The sequence below is a fragment of the Typha angustifolia genome, chromosome 13 (assembly GCF_048772165.1).
Source record: "Typha angustifolia cultivar Huaian chromosome 13, ASM4877216v1, whole genome shotgun sequence".
NCBI lineage: Eukaryota > Viridiplantae > Streptophyta > Magnoliopsida > Poales > Typhaceae > Typha > Typha angustifolia.
In genome coordinates this window covers 15,281,431-15,297,637 of record NC_133251.1, presented here as the reverse complement: position 1 = coordinate 15,297,637, position 16,207 = coordinate 15,281,431, and the positions used below count along the sequence as shown (strand labels likewise).

Genomic DNA, 16,207 nt, shown 5'->3' with positions numbered 1-16,207 from the left:
GTTATATGCAAATGTACTTGGCACTCCTCGTTGTATATTTGTCTTATTTACGATGGCCTGGAGAGCACTTGGACAGTAGATTTCTTAACCTCACCTCGGATGAGGATACCAGGGAATCTAATTTATATTCTACGGTACCAAGTGGATCATCTCCCACGTGGCGGCACGTGAGAGTGATCCATAATACTGTTATACATCGACCATTCACGACGCCTTTGATCGATATGAATCCCAACCTATCGTCTGTCGACACGTGTGAAGAAAAAGCTAACACCATTGGCCCAGAACAGCAGCTATATCTCTTAGTGGATTTCGATTATTTTGTGGCTATTAGATGCTCCTTGATCCGTTTAAGTGTCCATGTTGCAAGACAAGCGGACAAAACGGGCCGGATTTGAGATCCATTTCAAGCAAAAAGACCTGCTGTTTACTTTGTCATAGCAAAGTGTCAATATCTTGGGCTGTTACATCTCAGTCAGGAAATAAACTGTGACAGCTGAGATCTTTGCAAAGAACTCTCAATGTACAAATTTGTATGGGCAAAAAGAAAAGGAAATCATAATAAAAAGTAACTCTCAGAAGCATCTCCCCCTGAGGAATATGTGATGTGGGCAATTTACAAAATGTAGATAGGATTGAGTTCAATCAGAGCCTACATCAACCCCATTTTCCTTCAAGAATTCCTTGGCCTCTGCAATGTCCTGCATGGAGATGCTAAGTTTAGAACTGAATAATAAATGATACTAAAGTGGGCTAGTGAGTGAAAGACGAAATGGATAAGTTCTTCGATACTGGTAATTTGAACGATAATCATCAATCATTTCGGATGCGGTGAACCGCAAACCATATGGTTCATTAGGCTGCGTCGAAGCAAATCTATGAAATACAATGCATTCTATTTATTCTTTACAATGCAGAACTCTTGAAGAAACCCTAAATTTTAGCAAATATATGTACACCAGTGTTAGGAGTTCCATTCTTATTTATTTTTATCATAGTTCTCCATGTATCACGTATTCATGTGTCTATCACAAAACAGAAATATGGTTGCCCATGGAATAGAAAATGGACAGCTTAAGTGATTGCTATTATATAACATATCCTTTCTCAACTAGCTTTTTTAGGATAGAGTGACCATCAATTAGTATACCTATTTTAACAGTGAATTGTCCGTCCCAATGCTCGATGTGCCACTAGCCTACTATTGTGTCCTTATTTGGAAGATCACAAACCACGATGGGCAACATAAACATACTAAGTTCTAACATACTCTCAATTAGTGATAATTTACTAGTAAGTTGCAATGGTCCATTCTCCATAGTGCTAATGTTGTGTCATTATTTGGAAAATAAGGAAATACCAGGGCCAACTTTATCCTAATACTATACCATTTAAACGTATTATATATGCTTACCCTTATATACTACATAGAGTTGTGGTATGAAGCTAGAAAAGTTCTCAGCAAGTGTAAGACCAATCCTTGAACTAGGATCCAAAACAACCATTATCCAGGTCTAAGACCAAATTGATACCTAGAACAGGTCATACAACTGCAATACTGTCGGGAGAAATGATCACTAGCAAATCCAGCAAGCCTTTTGAAAGAAATGCCCAGATCAGGAGGGCAATGATAACTTATTAACACCGATACATCAATACTTACATACTGTAACCAACACAAAGCTAAGATCAAACTACATTCAAACTCCACGCCAGGGAGTCCATGTCATTGATTCCTGAAGAAGTGCCTAAAGCAACCAACTTTATCTAGATGACCTACCCTCTAAGAACTTCAAGTACATTCCTTAAAAGATTCCACGAAGTAGCCTGATCAAATTTCTTCTTTTGTTGCCTAGGTTTTACTAGCTTTGCAAGCTCAATAGACATGAATATGATGATTGCAAGCATAGTACATGATGACATTCTTTTACGAGTTCAACACAGAGTATTATTGGATCCCTTATTTTGATTACCTAGTTTCAACTAGATTTGCAAGTAAGATAAAAATCACTAATGCAAGCAACGCAATTGCAAATGCAGAAAACAATAAAGTTGTCATTCAATAATTTCGCAGCTCAACAACAAATCAGATGAAAGATAGGAAATTGTGCAGTCTCAACCCCGAATTCGCCATGGCCAGCAAACTGAAACACGCAGAGACTCCACATCACGAGGACTAAACATTACTGGTCAGTACACAGTGCACCACCTTAGAAACTACTCTACATCCAAAACTTCCCTACGAAAAGTCATTACACTCATGACTTGGTTTCAACTTATAGAGGTTTGGCCGATCACACTCAATACTAAGTTATTAGTCCTACAAATTTAAGCATCAAAGGCTCTTAACGAAAAAAAAAATCTACTAATGAGAGAAGAAAGAAATTTAATTCCTAGTGCACAAGGCTCTCGCCCATGCTGGGACTGTGGAGGACAAAAATGTATGAATCTTGTCCTAAGAAGGGGATGCTACTTCCACGGCCAAAAGCAAATCAGTACCCCATGAACCAAAGTGCATTATAAATTACATAACGCATTTTAACATAGTAAGGGGAGCACTGAATTGGTTTCTAAGAGTTGGATTGCTATCAGATAACTAACAAATATTTTACTGAATTATTCAAAAGTGTTTCACATATATCAATTTTAATGAGAGAAAAGCATTCTTACTCAAGAAAAATTCAAGAATTTAAGCCATATGAAACAAAAAAATGTCAACCTTTTGCAATAGTTCAGCTTCTCGAGGACATGTCGGGAAAAGCATTAATCCAACTCCAACCATCAAAAGACCATAGCACCCTAGAGCCACAATCAAGTAGATCGGGAGCTGCAGAATCATACGAAAGAGGGGAAAAATAAATTAGATCTTTACGAGAGAAAGATATAGAAGAAACTCCGAACAGTTTCGAAAAATAAAAGATGAAACTGACCAACCAAGTATAACTACGAGGGACGATCGAGGCTCTTATGAGGCCAATCCACATGGCAGAAATCGCCGCTACCAACGCCAAGATCTTTAGGATGTGCTTCATTTTGGCTGTACGTTGAACAAGTATAGTGTGAATTAGGGGAAAGGGAAGGGCCAAAGAGGAAAGAATCAAGAAGGGCGTGCGAATTATAAGCGGGACTAAAAAGTAAAAACGTAGAAACGGAGGCACCAAACTATAACTCTGAGAGGAGGGCGGATCAAGGCGGCGGCGGCGACGACGGTGGAAAGGGGGTGAGCTTTCTCGGAAGAAGAGGAGCGCAGCGCTCTCTTGCGTCAAGATTCGCACAGGCGATGAATCGCGTCCGTTCGTTGGTCTCCTCTTCATCCAACGGCCGTAATTCGGTCTACTCTTTGACCCACCACGTGTTAAATTTTAAACTACTATTGATTAAATTAATAATCTACTAAAAAAAAAAAAAGAATATTTTCTTTCTGCCATTTATTTTTGGAACAACTAAAAGCAAGCTAATGGAAACATTTCTACTACTACTGCTGCTGCAAAAGGAATGAATAATTTAACTAAAAAAAGCAAGGAAATAAAATTCTCTTTTAAGAAGCATCCATGTTATTAGCCAAATTTACAATACAGCCCTTGCAAAAGGATTCATCTTTTCCTTCTGAAAAACTTCCCCAAAATTTAACGGCAAGTGGAGATCAACAAAAGAAACCAAACAGAGCATTCACCAACCCCTCACGAGCCATCACCAACGTAATTCAGAAGGAAAACATTCCTCATGCTGAATAAAACTAACATCCAGGGGGTAAAATGAAAAAAAAAATATCCAAAATTAGTAGCTCATCTGTGTGTTCCCTGTAAACCTATCCCTTTCCCTTCTGTTCACCACTCCTAGCTACTCCTCCACCCTCCTCCTCCTTCCTCTCTCTCTCTCTCTCTCTCTCTCTCTCTAACCTAAAAACCTAAGCATCGTTCCACACTGTGAACAGCGGTCCTCCGTGGCACATCCCACCGTTGCTCGCCCTTGCTGACATCTCCTGCGTCGGCGCCGGCATCCAACCGTTGCCGCTTTGGTCGACGCCGCCCACGGAATGCTGCGAGAGGTAGTAAGCATTCCTAGCAGCAGCATAAGGATCACTGCTCCCCATCATGGCGTTGTCATACACCATGTGTTTCCCTTCGTCGTCTCCGAAGCTACTACTGCTAGCTTGGTTGGTGCTCATAGGCATCATGTATCCATTGCTACCGTTATAGATCATGGAGTTGGAAGAAGAGGAGGAGTCCAAGCTCATGATGTTGTGGATAACAGAAGGCTGGAAGAAGTTGTGGGTGTTGTTGTTGTTGTTGTTGTTGTTGCCTAGTTGGAGTTGTTGAAGGTCTTGAAGGCTATGAGCGGCGGCGGCCACGGCGGGGTCTTGCTCCGGCTTGCACCAACCCCGAGACTGCCCGCCGTAGGCGTAGTGGATGCCGACAGGCTGCGGCTGCTGGAATGCAATGGTCGGCCAGCCGTAGCCGTCGGAGAGTTGGGAGGCAAAGCGGGTGTCGTCAGCGGCCCTCCGAGCGCTTAACCCGTCGTCGGAGTGGTCGGAAGACTCCTTGAGACGCTTCGCGGCGCCGCCGATCGGAAGTGTGCTGCTCTCGAGGATGCTCTTGACGTCGTAGTGGCTCATCTCGAAGTTGGTGACAGCGTTGAGGCCGCGGAACTTGATCGCCGCGATGTCGTACGCCTCCGCCGCCTCTTCCTGGGTGCCTGTGGAATATTGTTGTTAATGCATGCATGCAAAAATGTTGCATGGTGATATGCGATGTCAATTAAGCACTATGAGTCTATGACTTAGTTTTCTAATATAATGGAGTGTTTGACTTCCTGCACCGTAGTTTTGAGGCCTCTTTAGACATGAGCTTGAAAAGGTACGTTAAAAAGACCTTAAATTTAGCCTAATGCCAGTATAGAATATTTTCTGACAGTGCTTTAAAGCTTTTTTTAAAAAAATTTATTGAATCCATTGCACACTATATAATGTATGTGGCTATATATATATATATATATATATATATATATATATATATATATAGCAATTTGTTATCTTGAGAACATACTGAAGGTGCCCAAGTAGAGATCCTTGTTTCCTGCAACCCTTCCAATCCTTGCTTGCCATCTCCCATGCTGATGATGCCTGCATATATCAACTACATAATGAGCACTGCACTTCAAATTAAAGTAACTTACTGAAGACCAGGAAATTAATTCCATGCATGAAATTAAAAGAAAGAAAGTATATACCTTGTTACTCCACGATATATTGATGCACCTCGAGAAAATCCACTGCTTTTCCTGCATTCAGATTCCAATGGTGACCATTAGAAAAATTGTTCTAAAAGAACATTATTCTCCTAAATATTTATATATATATATCTAAGATTTAAGCAACGAATACCTTCTGAGAGATGCAACATATTCTTGTCTTGTCATGTGCTTCATCTCCTCTAGCTCCTTCTCATAATTACTTATCTGAATATATGTGCCAAAAGGAGAATAACTATAAGAATCTATTAATAGGATAAGAAATGGATAGTTCATAATCGTAACTCCAGGAATATATAATGGTGTGGAATAAGAGAAGATGATGGCCTGATATACATACTGGGAAATTGGTAGTAGTAGTCGTTCCCCAGTACTTAAGAGCAGCCAGATCATAAGCCCTAGCAGCCTTTTCTTCTTTGTCATACCCCCCTGAAACATTGAGGCTCGAATGTTTAAGTTGATGGACGAATGCAAGTAGCTATAACAAAGATGTGAAGAAAAGACTAAAGCAGCATCTTACCCAAGTAAACTTCAGATAATTAGGTTGTCATAGGATCAAAGTGCCCAAGATTTGGCAACAAAAAAGGGAAACAAAAGTCAGTAGGAAGTCACTCTCAGCATAGTTGGAATGAAGCAAGAGGAATTTCTTCTTCTTTTTGAGGCTGTAAAAATATTAAAATCTAAGTCTGGAGTATAACCTTGTCTGCCCTTACGGGTTTGCCCTTCTCTTCTACAACTATTATCCCAGAGATGTGCTTCATACCTCCCAGTCCATCTATGCCTGTAAGAAACAAAGGAGCAAGAAGAACAAAAATTAATAATCACAAATGCATGAATCTATCTTTCAATAGCCCAATAATCTAACTCAAACCAGCAAGCATCATATACTTCAACATCAACCTCTACTCAAACCGTATGGATCTTGATCAAATATGCTTTTAAGTGTTTATCCCTCACCTTGTAACACCTCGATAAATCGAAGTCCTTTGCCCGAAAGTATCAATAGATTTCCTGGGAACAGCTTCTATCGCAGCGGATTGCGCGTCGAGCCCGCTCGCGCTTCCTTTCTGCTTACCCTCCGACGAAGAGCTCTCCCCTCCTCCCGCCACGAGCAGCGGCAACGCCGAGTTCGTCTGCGATCCGGTGCTCATCGACAGCGCCAAGCTCTGGGAATTCGTCAATCCGCTAATATGATTTCCCCTCATGGCCCCCCGACCGCAGTCGGTATCGTTCACATCACAGCTCATCTCCTCACCCGCTTGCGGCGGCGGCGGCGCCGGGTTGTTCCTTAACCAAGTCTTGATCATGGATAGCCCAATGGTGTTGCCGTTATTAGCATTATTAGCATTACCCATTAGACCTTCTTGGATGCTCGATGTCACCATGGCGGCATCGGCGACCTGGAGAGAGGAGTTGGAGAACATGTAGGAGTTAGCGTTTTCATGGTCGGAGAACGAGTTCCCGCCGAGGAAATCTTCCAGCTTCGGCTCGTTACTACTCGATCCGACGAGCATCGACAGCTCGGAGGATCCACCTTTGTAGTCAAAGCTCTTCATGTTCCAATCTACAAGACAAAATTATAAGGTAAGAAATATTACAACAATTTTTCTTTTCATTTTTTGCGAGCAATCAAAGGGAAGACCTTGGGGTTGATGGTGGCTTCTATTGAAAGCTTCCAAGATTCCATAGGAGGTATTGTCTGGTCTCAAGTTAGGGATACCAAGAGGAGGGTCAGATGCCGAGTCGGCGGCGAGACCGTAGACTACTTCATCGCCGGAGATTGAGTTGGTTTGGTGAGCTTGCGAGGTTTGAAGGTCTTGAGGGGAGAGGGAGAAGGCTAACCAATTGTTTACTGATGAGGCCATTAGAGTAGTTGCTTACTACTTGAGGTTGGTAGATTCTGTGGGCCGGAGGAAGGCGAAGGGGGATCAGAATAGGTTAATGAGATTAGGAGTTTTGTGGGGTCAAGAGGTCAGTTCTCAAAGAGGAGCCATTGGAGGGAGAGAAGAAGGAGAAGGAGGAGGGTAGTGAGAGAGTTATAGATAGAAAGAGAGAGAGAGAGAGAGAGAGAGGAGTATATTGGGGATTTGGAGTAACCTAATCAATCAGGTACCTGAGAGATGTAAATACTAGTAGCATTAGCAAACAGTGGAGATATACCTATATATATAATACGTCTGTAACAAGTTACTTGCTCCTTTTCAAGTCATCTATACATATATAAATCTAGTTTAATTCCTTCTCTATTTCGATTAAGCAAATAAAAAACTCATGAGATTCATGCTTAGTTTAGAAAAGGTTTAGTTTGTACTAAGCAGGCTGCAGATATATTCTAATGAATAAAAATTAACCTACTTTTTATATTCGATCACAGTGTGTGTGTGTGTGTATATATAACTTTACTTTCTTCTTTATACATGTATTATTATTCTTATTAATATAACAGTACGTAGTACACATGTGTAGTTATGAATATATATCAAACATAGTCCAATAGATATAGATAACTTGCAGATCCACACTGTTAGATACTGTACTGGTCAAACCCTCCAAAATCCAAATGCACCAGTAGAAGTTGATCTCTGACAAGCTGTGACAAAAAATCCCACACGCACGCACGCACATACACACACACATACACCTCTTTCTCTCTCTCTCTCTCTCTCTCTCTCTCTCAAATCCTCCACAGTCCACACCACCATTTTTGTTCTAACCTCAGTTGGGCACAAGTCTCTTCCTGTCAGCGTTCTCTCACACTCTACACTAATATTCTACTAGTATATCTTCGTCCTAATCATCTAAACCCACTCTCTAACCCGCATCACTCGGAAACTTTCTATCTCTAACTCTACTTTCTTTATAGAAAGATAAGAGAGAAAATGAGAAAAGAAGTAGAGATAGAGAAAAGGAAAGCGGAGATGGGTTTGCTACCTGCGCCCTATATGAGGACACGAGCCCTTGTCTTCCGGGTCTTGGGGTTATTCCATTCTCAGGAAACCTTTTCCCGAAGCCTGTAGACAAACTGGATGGTTACCCTAATTAAACAACCCCTCCATAGGATCCTCCTCGATATATTATATCTTATTCTCTCTCTCTCTCCCTCTCCCTCTCCCTCTCTCCTATCTTGAGAGGGGTAAGATAGGAGTGGGTTTTTTCTTTAAAAAAATTCTTTTTTTTTTATCTTGGTAGATGTGCGACTTGCCGAAACTTTGACCGTCAAAGCAAGGGGGGAGAGGAGGGGGGGGGGAATCGCAGGAGGTAAAACACATGGCCACTGTAAAAAAGTTTAATGGGACAAGACGAGAGATAGATTAAGTTAATCTCTCTTGGTAATCTAAACATCGACCCATAATTACTTCCCCCCACCCCCAAAACCAAAGTGGGGGAGGTTGGGGGCACCCCTACGTCCACGTGGCAGTTCTCCCACGTGTGCACTGCCATGGCTCTGCACTTTATCGCACGTAGGTGCAGTGCATGCAGGCCATGGATGCATGGCGTCTCCATGCATGCATGCATACCCTCTCCGTCCACACGTGGTTGCCCACCCTTAAGTCCAAAGTTTAAATTTTAAATTTTCTTCTTCTTCTTCTTCTTTTTTAAAAAAAAGGCAAAAGAAAATATATATTAAAATTACCTCCCTAATCCATAGCTTGCTAGTTTGGGGAAGAACTAATGAGGATTATTAGAGGTGGATCAAAGAGAAGAAGGAGAAGAAGAAGAAGAAGAAGAAGAAGAAGAAGAAAAGAAAAAGAAATTAAGGGCGGGCGCGAGGTTTCACGAAGGGCACCGGTCGAACCGACACGTGGCGGTTAATGAGGGGAGTTAAGTCGGCAAAGAGGATTAAAATAGTAAGCCTGTAAGTGGGCAAGCAGTGGGTCGTCTTGGAGATAACGACGTCGCTTCCAGGGAGAGTAAAACGCAAGGAAAGGTTAAGGACCATATCCTTATAATATTAATTATTTTTAATTAAAAAAACGAAATTTATTACTCCATTTGATTCAATGGAGAGAGCTTAATACATCGTCAAATTTAATTATATTTATTTTTTAATATAATTTCATAGAAGAAGAGAGAGAATAAAAAGAGAGAGAGAGAGATTGCGTGATATTCGAGAAGGTTAAGGGGGTGATCATCTCATTCAATTCAAAGCCTTGGAGAAATCGGCGGAGCCCCCGTGCCTCCTCGGAAAGAATACTACGTTAATTTATGTATATATATTTTTCATGCACATTATTCCATAAAACGTATCAAGAGAGAGAGAGAGAGAGAGAGAGAGAGAGATAAATAAAAATTAATTATATAATAAACAATATTACATATTTTAGGAGGCAATCCCACCACTATACTTTTTAATTTAATTAACCCGGTTTTCATGAACTTAGGCTTAGCCGTTTAATGGTCGAGTAGGAAGGAGTAGCCACTCACCTGGTTCTATATCTCTAATTTACTACCCTATCCATAATATCTGTACACATAGCAACAAACTATAGCCATGTCACATTTTTATGCCCGTTTCTCGCCAAACTTTTCCTTTATATTTTGTTCTCCTTTTATGAGATTTAGATTAGATTAATTATGCATGGCTGCATGTATTTGTCGCACATACTAGGAATTAATTAAAAGCTTTTGACTTAGATATAAAATAAAGCCAATGTGGGCTACTAAGAGAAATTAAGGATGCATGTGGCAAGGTAGGGATCCTATTTGACACACTTGATCACCACTTGAGCTCCTCCCCTCCCTTCAAAGTGAAGGAGGTTGAGGTTATCATAATGCTATAAGAAGTTATTAAGTACCATAAACTAGTGTAAGATATGTGTGTGTGTATATATAATATATAATCCTATAATAAGTTGTCTCAAATCTAAAGCAAGCTTTATAGGTCTTGAATGTTCCCCATCTTTGACCAGGGGGTACAACTTTGATGGAGGCCCTCACGTGACATTAGCTTATTATTAATCAAACTTTGCTTAGCATAAGTACAAAAAGGACTAAAAAGAGGTTGGTCAATGCTGGGAATAAAGATGGGATGGGATGATTCTTCTTGTGGTCCAGATAATTTAATTTGCATGTACATAAGAATGGTGCCATGAAAACTCTTCCCTTTCAATATATATATATATATATATATATATATATATGCTAAGCAATTAGACTAAATTCTCTTATTAAGAAACAGATCACAATGACTAGTAGTTATTCCCATTCTATTCCATATTTTGACTAAAATGTTCTTTTAATGGTCGTTACTTTACAAATGGAAGGAGGGCATTTTTGAATTTAAAATAAATAAATACACTGACAATATTCAATATATGAACGAATATTTGTTCTTCTTCTTATATATACATATAGTCTAGTCTCATTTAGGGGTAAACCGTGGGCCCAAGTACAAGCCCAAGATTAGGCTCTAATCTGTGAGCCGGCCCAACCAGAGCTGGGCTTGAGCGAGTTTGGTAGCATTAAAGCAATAAGGCAGGTGGCAAATAGGGACCCCAGAAAAATAATAAAATAATATGTTCAACTACTAGTAATCATATATTTAATAAGCTTGAAGAGGAGAAGTAATTGAAAAGTCTAAGAAGAAGAAAGCACCACGCAACTATGTGTTGACATGCCAAATTGCCAATCAAAACAAATTTGGAGGAATACATAACACCATGGAATCTAAGCTCAACGGCCTGGATGAAGCCAAAAGCATCCGAAAAAAAGATCCACTCTAAAGGGGGGGTAGAAGCAGCCTCCAATCTGGACCTTTGACAAATTTTGATGCCTAAGCTTTGAGAAGTGGAGCAATATCTGGGAGCCACTTGAGATAAAAAGCTTTGTAGCAGCTATGCTATGCTTTTGCTTATCCCACCACTTATAATCATTCCAAGCTGCCCTTCCACATTTCATTCACACTGCAAACCCAAATCAGCATTGAATGAGTCATTTATTTTATTTATATATATATATATCTCCATCTGGAGAAGAGAAAAGGGAATGCAACAAAGCAAGCAGTCTCAGTAGAATCCTATGTACCGTGGGATAACTACAGAGGCATCTCCAAAAGGTTGCAAGTGATAACCACAATGGCCTTTACAGGGAACAATCTACTGGAAAGGAGCAAAAGGAAGAAAGAAACTACGCATTCAAGATAAAAAGAAAGGAAATCATATGCAATGATCTAACATCCTGGTAGAATCTATCATGTATGCAACTATACATAGAGCAAAGAATCTTCTCCAATGATCACAAGAACACAAGCTCAGGGAGTAGGAAAAAGAGGCATACAAGCATCAAATTGTGTTTAACATTAGTACCTTCCTTTCCAGAGCAACATTAATTATGATATACTCTGCTCATTCACCAGTATTCAACAGTAACTTGAGTTGCAAGCATTTAGAATTAAGCCTAAAGATGCTATTAAGGGAAAAAAAAAAAAGGGGAGACAACAACAACAGTAGTTGTGAGTTACAAGCATTTAATGTTAAGACTAAAGATGCTACTATTAGACACCAACCTCAAATGAGAGAAAGAATCCAACGAGAAAGAAGAGAAGAGAAAGCAAAACACCAAAGAGCAAGGGCCCCCCCCACATCAAAATTATCTTTTTTCTCTACCGCACAACAAAAAGCTGTCCCTCTGCAACTTGTCTGCCAGGCCATTTCTCTCACATCTCATCACCTCAAGACTCTGACCCAGAAGAACATCACAGCATGCCAACTCAAATAGATGCATCCCAAAGCAACTCCACAGGTCAATTATATCAAAGAGAAGAAAAAAAATTATTAACATCATCTAAAACAACATACTGTTTCAATTTAGACTACCATATAGCAAGCACTGTATTGAGATCGTAAGATTACAGCACACAAATACAATCCTATTATAACTTTGATATAGAGATCAGATAGAGAACCCAATTCAGCTAAAGCTCTATAGCATCAAAGGAGAACATTTTATGCTAATTAAAAAAAAATAAGGACCTTAGATCTTGATGATCTTGGCAGCTCTGACCACGGGGTTGTTCTTAAGGATTTCCTCCCTACCAGCGGCCTTGTAATCAAAGGAGCAGTCGTGGATGTCGGAGTACCGGTGCCGGCCGCAGAATAATTCCCCGCACCGGCATCGGAATCCGGTGAGGCCCACCTTCTTCTTGCAGCTAGAGCATCTATTGATGAATCGGACGGTGGGCTGGGATTCTTCCACCGGCTTCTTTGGAGCTGAAGAAAAAACGGGACCGGCTTTGATGGTATCCGCGTCCGTGTTCGGTCTCTCCGGCCTCGGAGCTGGAGATTCCTGGGGCGGCTTCAAGAAAAGAGAAGGCTGTGGTGCGGATGCTGGAGAGGAAGAAGGAGCAGGAGAAGAGGAGGAAGGCTTGAGGATCTCAGCCTCATCCTTGTCAAGGTTACACCTTTCTCCTGCCATCTCTTCCCTTTCGATCTAACAACAAGTCGGGAGAAAACAATACAAAGATCCGAGATTTCTAAAAGACGAGAAAGGAAAAAAAAATTAAAATTAAAATTCGAGAAAGCTGAGATTTTTCGCCATGGAAACAGAGAAACCGACAACCCACGAAGGATTTGAGCACCGGATTCACAAGATGGCAGCTTTATTGCGGTAGAAACAAGATCGACACAGAGCCAACGAGACCGACCCCTCAAAATTCCGGCTCAACTGATCGGAAATTTTTCCGAACTCGGGAAAGAAATCAAGGGCGCGAGGGCGGGCAACGCCCTTGAGCCCCTTCGGCCGGAGGAGGATGAGGAGGAGGAGTCGGAGCAAATGGCGTGAGAATTCGAGGATATGGGGGAGGAGAAGGGGAAAGGTGGGGTGGGGAGGGGAAAGGGGTGGTGGGAAAAAAATAATAATAAAAGAGGAGCATTAAATAAGATAATGAATACTTAATAGTCTAATAAGGACCATATAAATTAAAGATATGGGTTATAATAATCTCATGGGAAACAAGCGAAATATATGGTGCATATGTGATCATGGTACACCACTGGAAGTGGACCCATAACTTTATTCCATGTGGTCATTTTGGTGAGATGGACCATCAGCCGCTTGATTAACATCCAAGGGATGTCATTGGTGTAGTCGAAATGGTAGACACCGAGATACATACATATATATATGAGATTTATTTTTCTAGGCGGTGGGTTTGTTTATCATGTAAACCTACTTCCACTCCTATTTTATGCGTCAGTTTAATTAAGTGATCCACGTTTATAAGCATCTCACAGCATGCTTGATTCGAAAATTAAAAAGAAAAAAGAAAAAAAAAAGATGGTAATTCAAAAGACTCAAAGGTATTTTGTATATAATTAATAATATCACTGTTTTTTTAAAATAATAATAAAAATGTGTTCTTTAAATGAAGTAACAGTGTTAAAAGATTTCCATTAAAAATAAAGGTATTAAAAGATCTTTTATTTTTAATTATCAAATTAATTTTGAAGGCTTTATGCACAAATCGAAGAAGGTCTTTTTCAATTTTAATATATCACACTTTTATTCCTCCGTGTATGATTATGACGAGATTTTGACGGTGATTAGAGGCAAAAGGTTGATCGTAAAATTTGGTACGACGCCCACCCCCCCACCCCCACCCCGGAAGCGGCGGGGCCCAGCGGCGGGATCACCAATCATGTGGAGGTGCATGGAGATCACGTGGAAGACTTGTGTCCTATTGAGATTTTTGTTTAATATATATACTAGTACTTACCACCTCATCAGATTTCCTTACAAGACCTCCCTTCTTTGGAAAATGATACGCCCGGCTTCGAATGGCCTCCACGCGTCCCGGTCTTACTACACGTTGAAAGCCAAATTATGGCTTTAGGCTTAATTACACTGTGCCACTGTACTTTGACCTTTCACCATCTTATCCTCTGTACTATAAAAGCGTATATATTTTTAAAATTATACGAGTAAATTCGTCTATTAGCATTCAGTGAGTTAAAACTCACCTGAATAGTAGATTACTTACGTATAGATGAAATTACCCTCGTGTTGGTCAAAAGAATTGTTTTACAGAATTTTACCCTTATTTTCTTTCTTAGATGAACTACAAAATAGCTTCCACTTTTTTTCCCTAAGCCCTAACTTTTTTTCATTATATTTTTCTACATGAAAAGAAAGTAAACAAAGATGGGCCGAGTGCAAAATATTCACTAAACCTTCGAAAAATTCCAAATTTGGGGTGGGGACTAAGATATTGATATTAAAATATATCTCTAGTAAAATCTACACCTTATAAAAGCAAAAATTTTAAGTGGACAAACCTTACAAAACTCTCTGATATACTTGATCTCCAATGATGTTTGGCGTTCTATGTCTTCTACGATGCGTGAGTGCCTTGACATCCTCGAGAGGAAAGATTTTAAGAAATAGGAACGGCTGATTAAAGGGGAAGAATAGGAGAAGAAGAAAAGAAGAATACGATATTAGAAGGGAAGAAGAATGGTTTCTCTCTTCTCACGTTATCTCTTCTTTCTTCTCTCAAAACTGATAATGTAGATAGTGTGGGCAATGTGACCGTGCGAGGCAGAATTATCCAATCAGTGGTAGGTGAGAATAAATATGTAATTTAATTTTTTAAGCTAATAAATTATAATAATTTTGTCCAACTATAAATAAATAGAAAGATAATTTTATGGTTTCTGTTAACGACGTCTAAGGAATTATAGCATTTCAAAAGTATTGGAGATATTTGTACGTTTTTATAGTACATGAAAGCAAAATAATAGATGTTCACAATATAGAAGAGCAAAATGTAATTAAGCCATGTTTTTATCTTTGCACCAATGCGCTTCTAAAACCTATTATTTGAACATACATAGTCTTCTTTTTTTTTAAGAACACCTCTCAAAGTTAATCATAAAAATGCTCATATTCTTATTTGCATAGATTCCTTCCAATTAAGAGTATTTATGTTTTTCTTCTCTTTGTCTATTAAATTACTGAATATTTAATTTAACCATTATCAAAAGGTAACCTAAATTTTGAAGATTATACACAGAAATAAGAAACTTTCCAGGGGAATATGCAACTATATCGGAGTGCTACAGGATGGGTTAGGCTAGGGTTTAAACAATTAGGCCCAATTTTTAAATATGAGCCTGGGTTTGAGTTCCTCTGGGCCTATTCAGATCTAGTTGGGTCCGGTCCAGGCCCAAATTCTTGATTTGAATCCTTCTACAATCTTGAAAAGGATCTATCTATATCCTCTCTTTTATTCACAATTTAAATAAACTTATTATACTTTTAGAGTTAATCTAATATTTAAATTTTATATTAAATAAGAACTATATTATTGACAAGTGTTATAAAAGTTTATATTATTTAATAATAAATAATTAAACATATGAATTATTTTGATAATTATACTTGCCAATGACCTGGAAAGAACAAAAATAGTCTACCTTCAACTGGTTGCTTCCAGAAAGCTTCTATGCCTTTTAACAAGAAAGCTCGTCGAAGCACTCTAAACAATTATTCCATGTTTTAGAGATTCCATACCTCGGATTAAGTTAACTGGGAAGTACATTAATTATTCTCTAAGCAAACTATAATAATATACAATTACATTTACTTAAGGAAAAAGTGAGCGTTAAACTAGTTAATGCACGTAGTAGTATTATTATTAGTTGTACATGCGATATGATGAGGCCCACGTCGGCCAATCTCTATGTTAATTATAAACTAACCTAATTACCTCGGAGTTTGCTTCTTAAGAAGGGGCCACTAGAGTTAATTGCAAGATCTTAAGTACCCTTTGGACCCTCCTAATCCCTATAGAAAGTAGTACAGCCATCCCATCATCCCATGCTATCCCCCAGATTATGTACTACTAATCCATTAGATTAACCCAAAACTCCATTATTTAAGAATCCTAAACTTTCGAACCCACATGGCCAACCTTTCTTCCACATGGGATAAGGACAATCTCCAGATCTCCTGCAGCCCG

The 16,207-nt window shown here is 39.5% G+C and overlaps 3 protein-coding genes across 4 annotated transcripts; all 3 read right to left on the bottom strand.

Annotated features, from left to right (window-relative positions):
• Positions 1–394: 394 nt before the first annotated feature.
• Positions 395–3,309, bottom strand: LOC140774013 (dolichol-phosphate mannose synthase subunit 3-like). 2 transcript variants are annotated; one of them, XM_073116830.1, is made up of 4 exons: positions 3,164–3,309; positions 2,931–3,037; positions 2,720–2,827; positions 395–701 (listed from the first exon to the last, which is right to left on the bottom strand). In XM_073116830.1, the coding sequence occupies exons 2-4, from the start codon at positions 3,030–3,032 to the stop codon at positions 642–644; spliced, it is 270 nt and encodes an 89-aa protein (XP_072972931.1). In that variant the 5' UTR covers positions 3,033–3,037; positions 3,164–3,309; the 3' UTR covers positions 395–641. The 2 variants fall into 2 exon arrangements, with proteins under 2 accessions (XP_072972931.1, XP_072972930.1); XM_073116829.1 differs by having other exon boundaries at positions 2,931–3,280.
• Positions 3,310–3,555: 246 nt separating this feature from the next.
• LOC140773675 (AP2-like ethylene-responsive transcription factor BBM) lies at positions 3,556–7,285 on the bottom strand. Its single transcript, XM_073116361.1, has 9 exons — positions 6,893–7,285; positions 6,208–6,814; positions 5,949–6,031; positions 5,771–5,779; positions 5,591–5,679; positions 5,384–5,457; positions 5,230–5,280; positions 5,046–5,122; positions 3,556–4,695 (listed from the first exon to the last, which is right to left on the bottom strand). The coding sequence occupies exons 1-9, from the start codon at positions 7,113–7,115 to the stop codon at positions 3,908–3,910; spliced, it is 2,001 nt and encodes a 666-aa protein (XP_072972462.1). The 5' UTR covers positions 7,116–7,285; the 3' UTR covers positions 3,556–3,907.
• A 3,543-nt stretch (positions 7,286–10,828) lies between these two features.
• Positions 10,829–13,080, bottom strand: LOC140773676 (zinc finger AN1 domain-containing stress-associated protein 15-like). The gene is made up of 2 exons (XM_073116363.1): positions 12,222–13,080; positions 10,829–11,153 (listed from the first exon to the last, which is right to left on the bottom strand). Exon 1 carries the CDS (start codon positions 12,661–12,663, stop codon positions 12,223–12,225), a length of 441 nt encoding a protein of 146 aa, XP_072972464.1. The 5' UTR covers positions 12,664–13,080; the 3' UTR covers positions 10,829–11,153; position 12,222.
• Between the last annotated feature and the right edge of the window lie 3,127 nt (positions 13,081–16,207).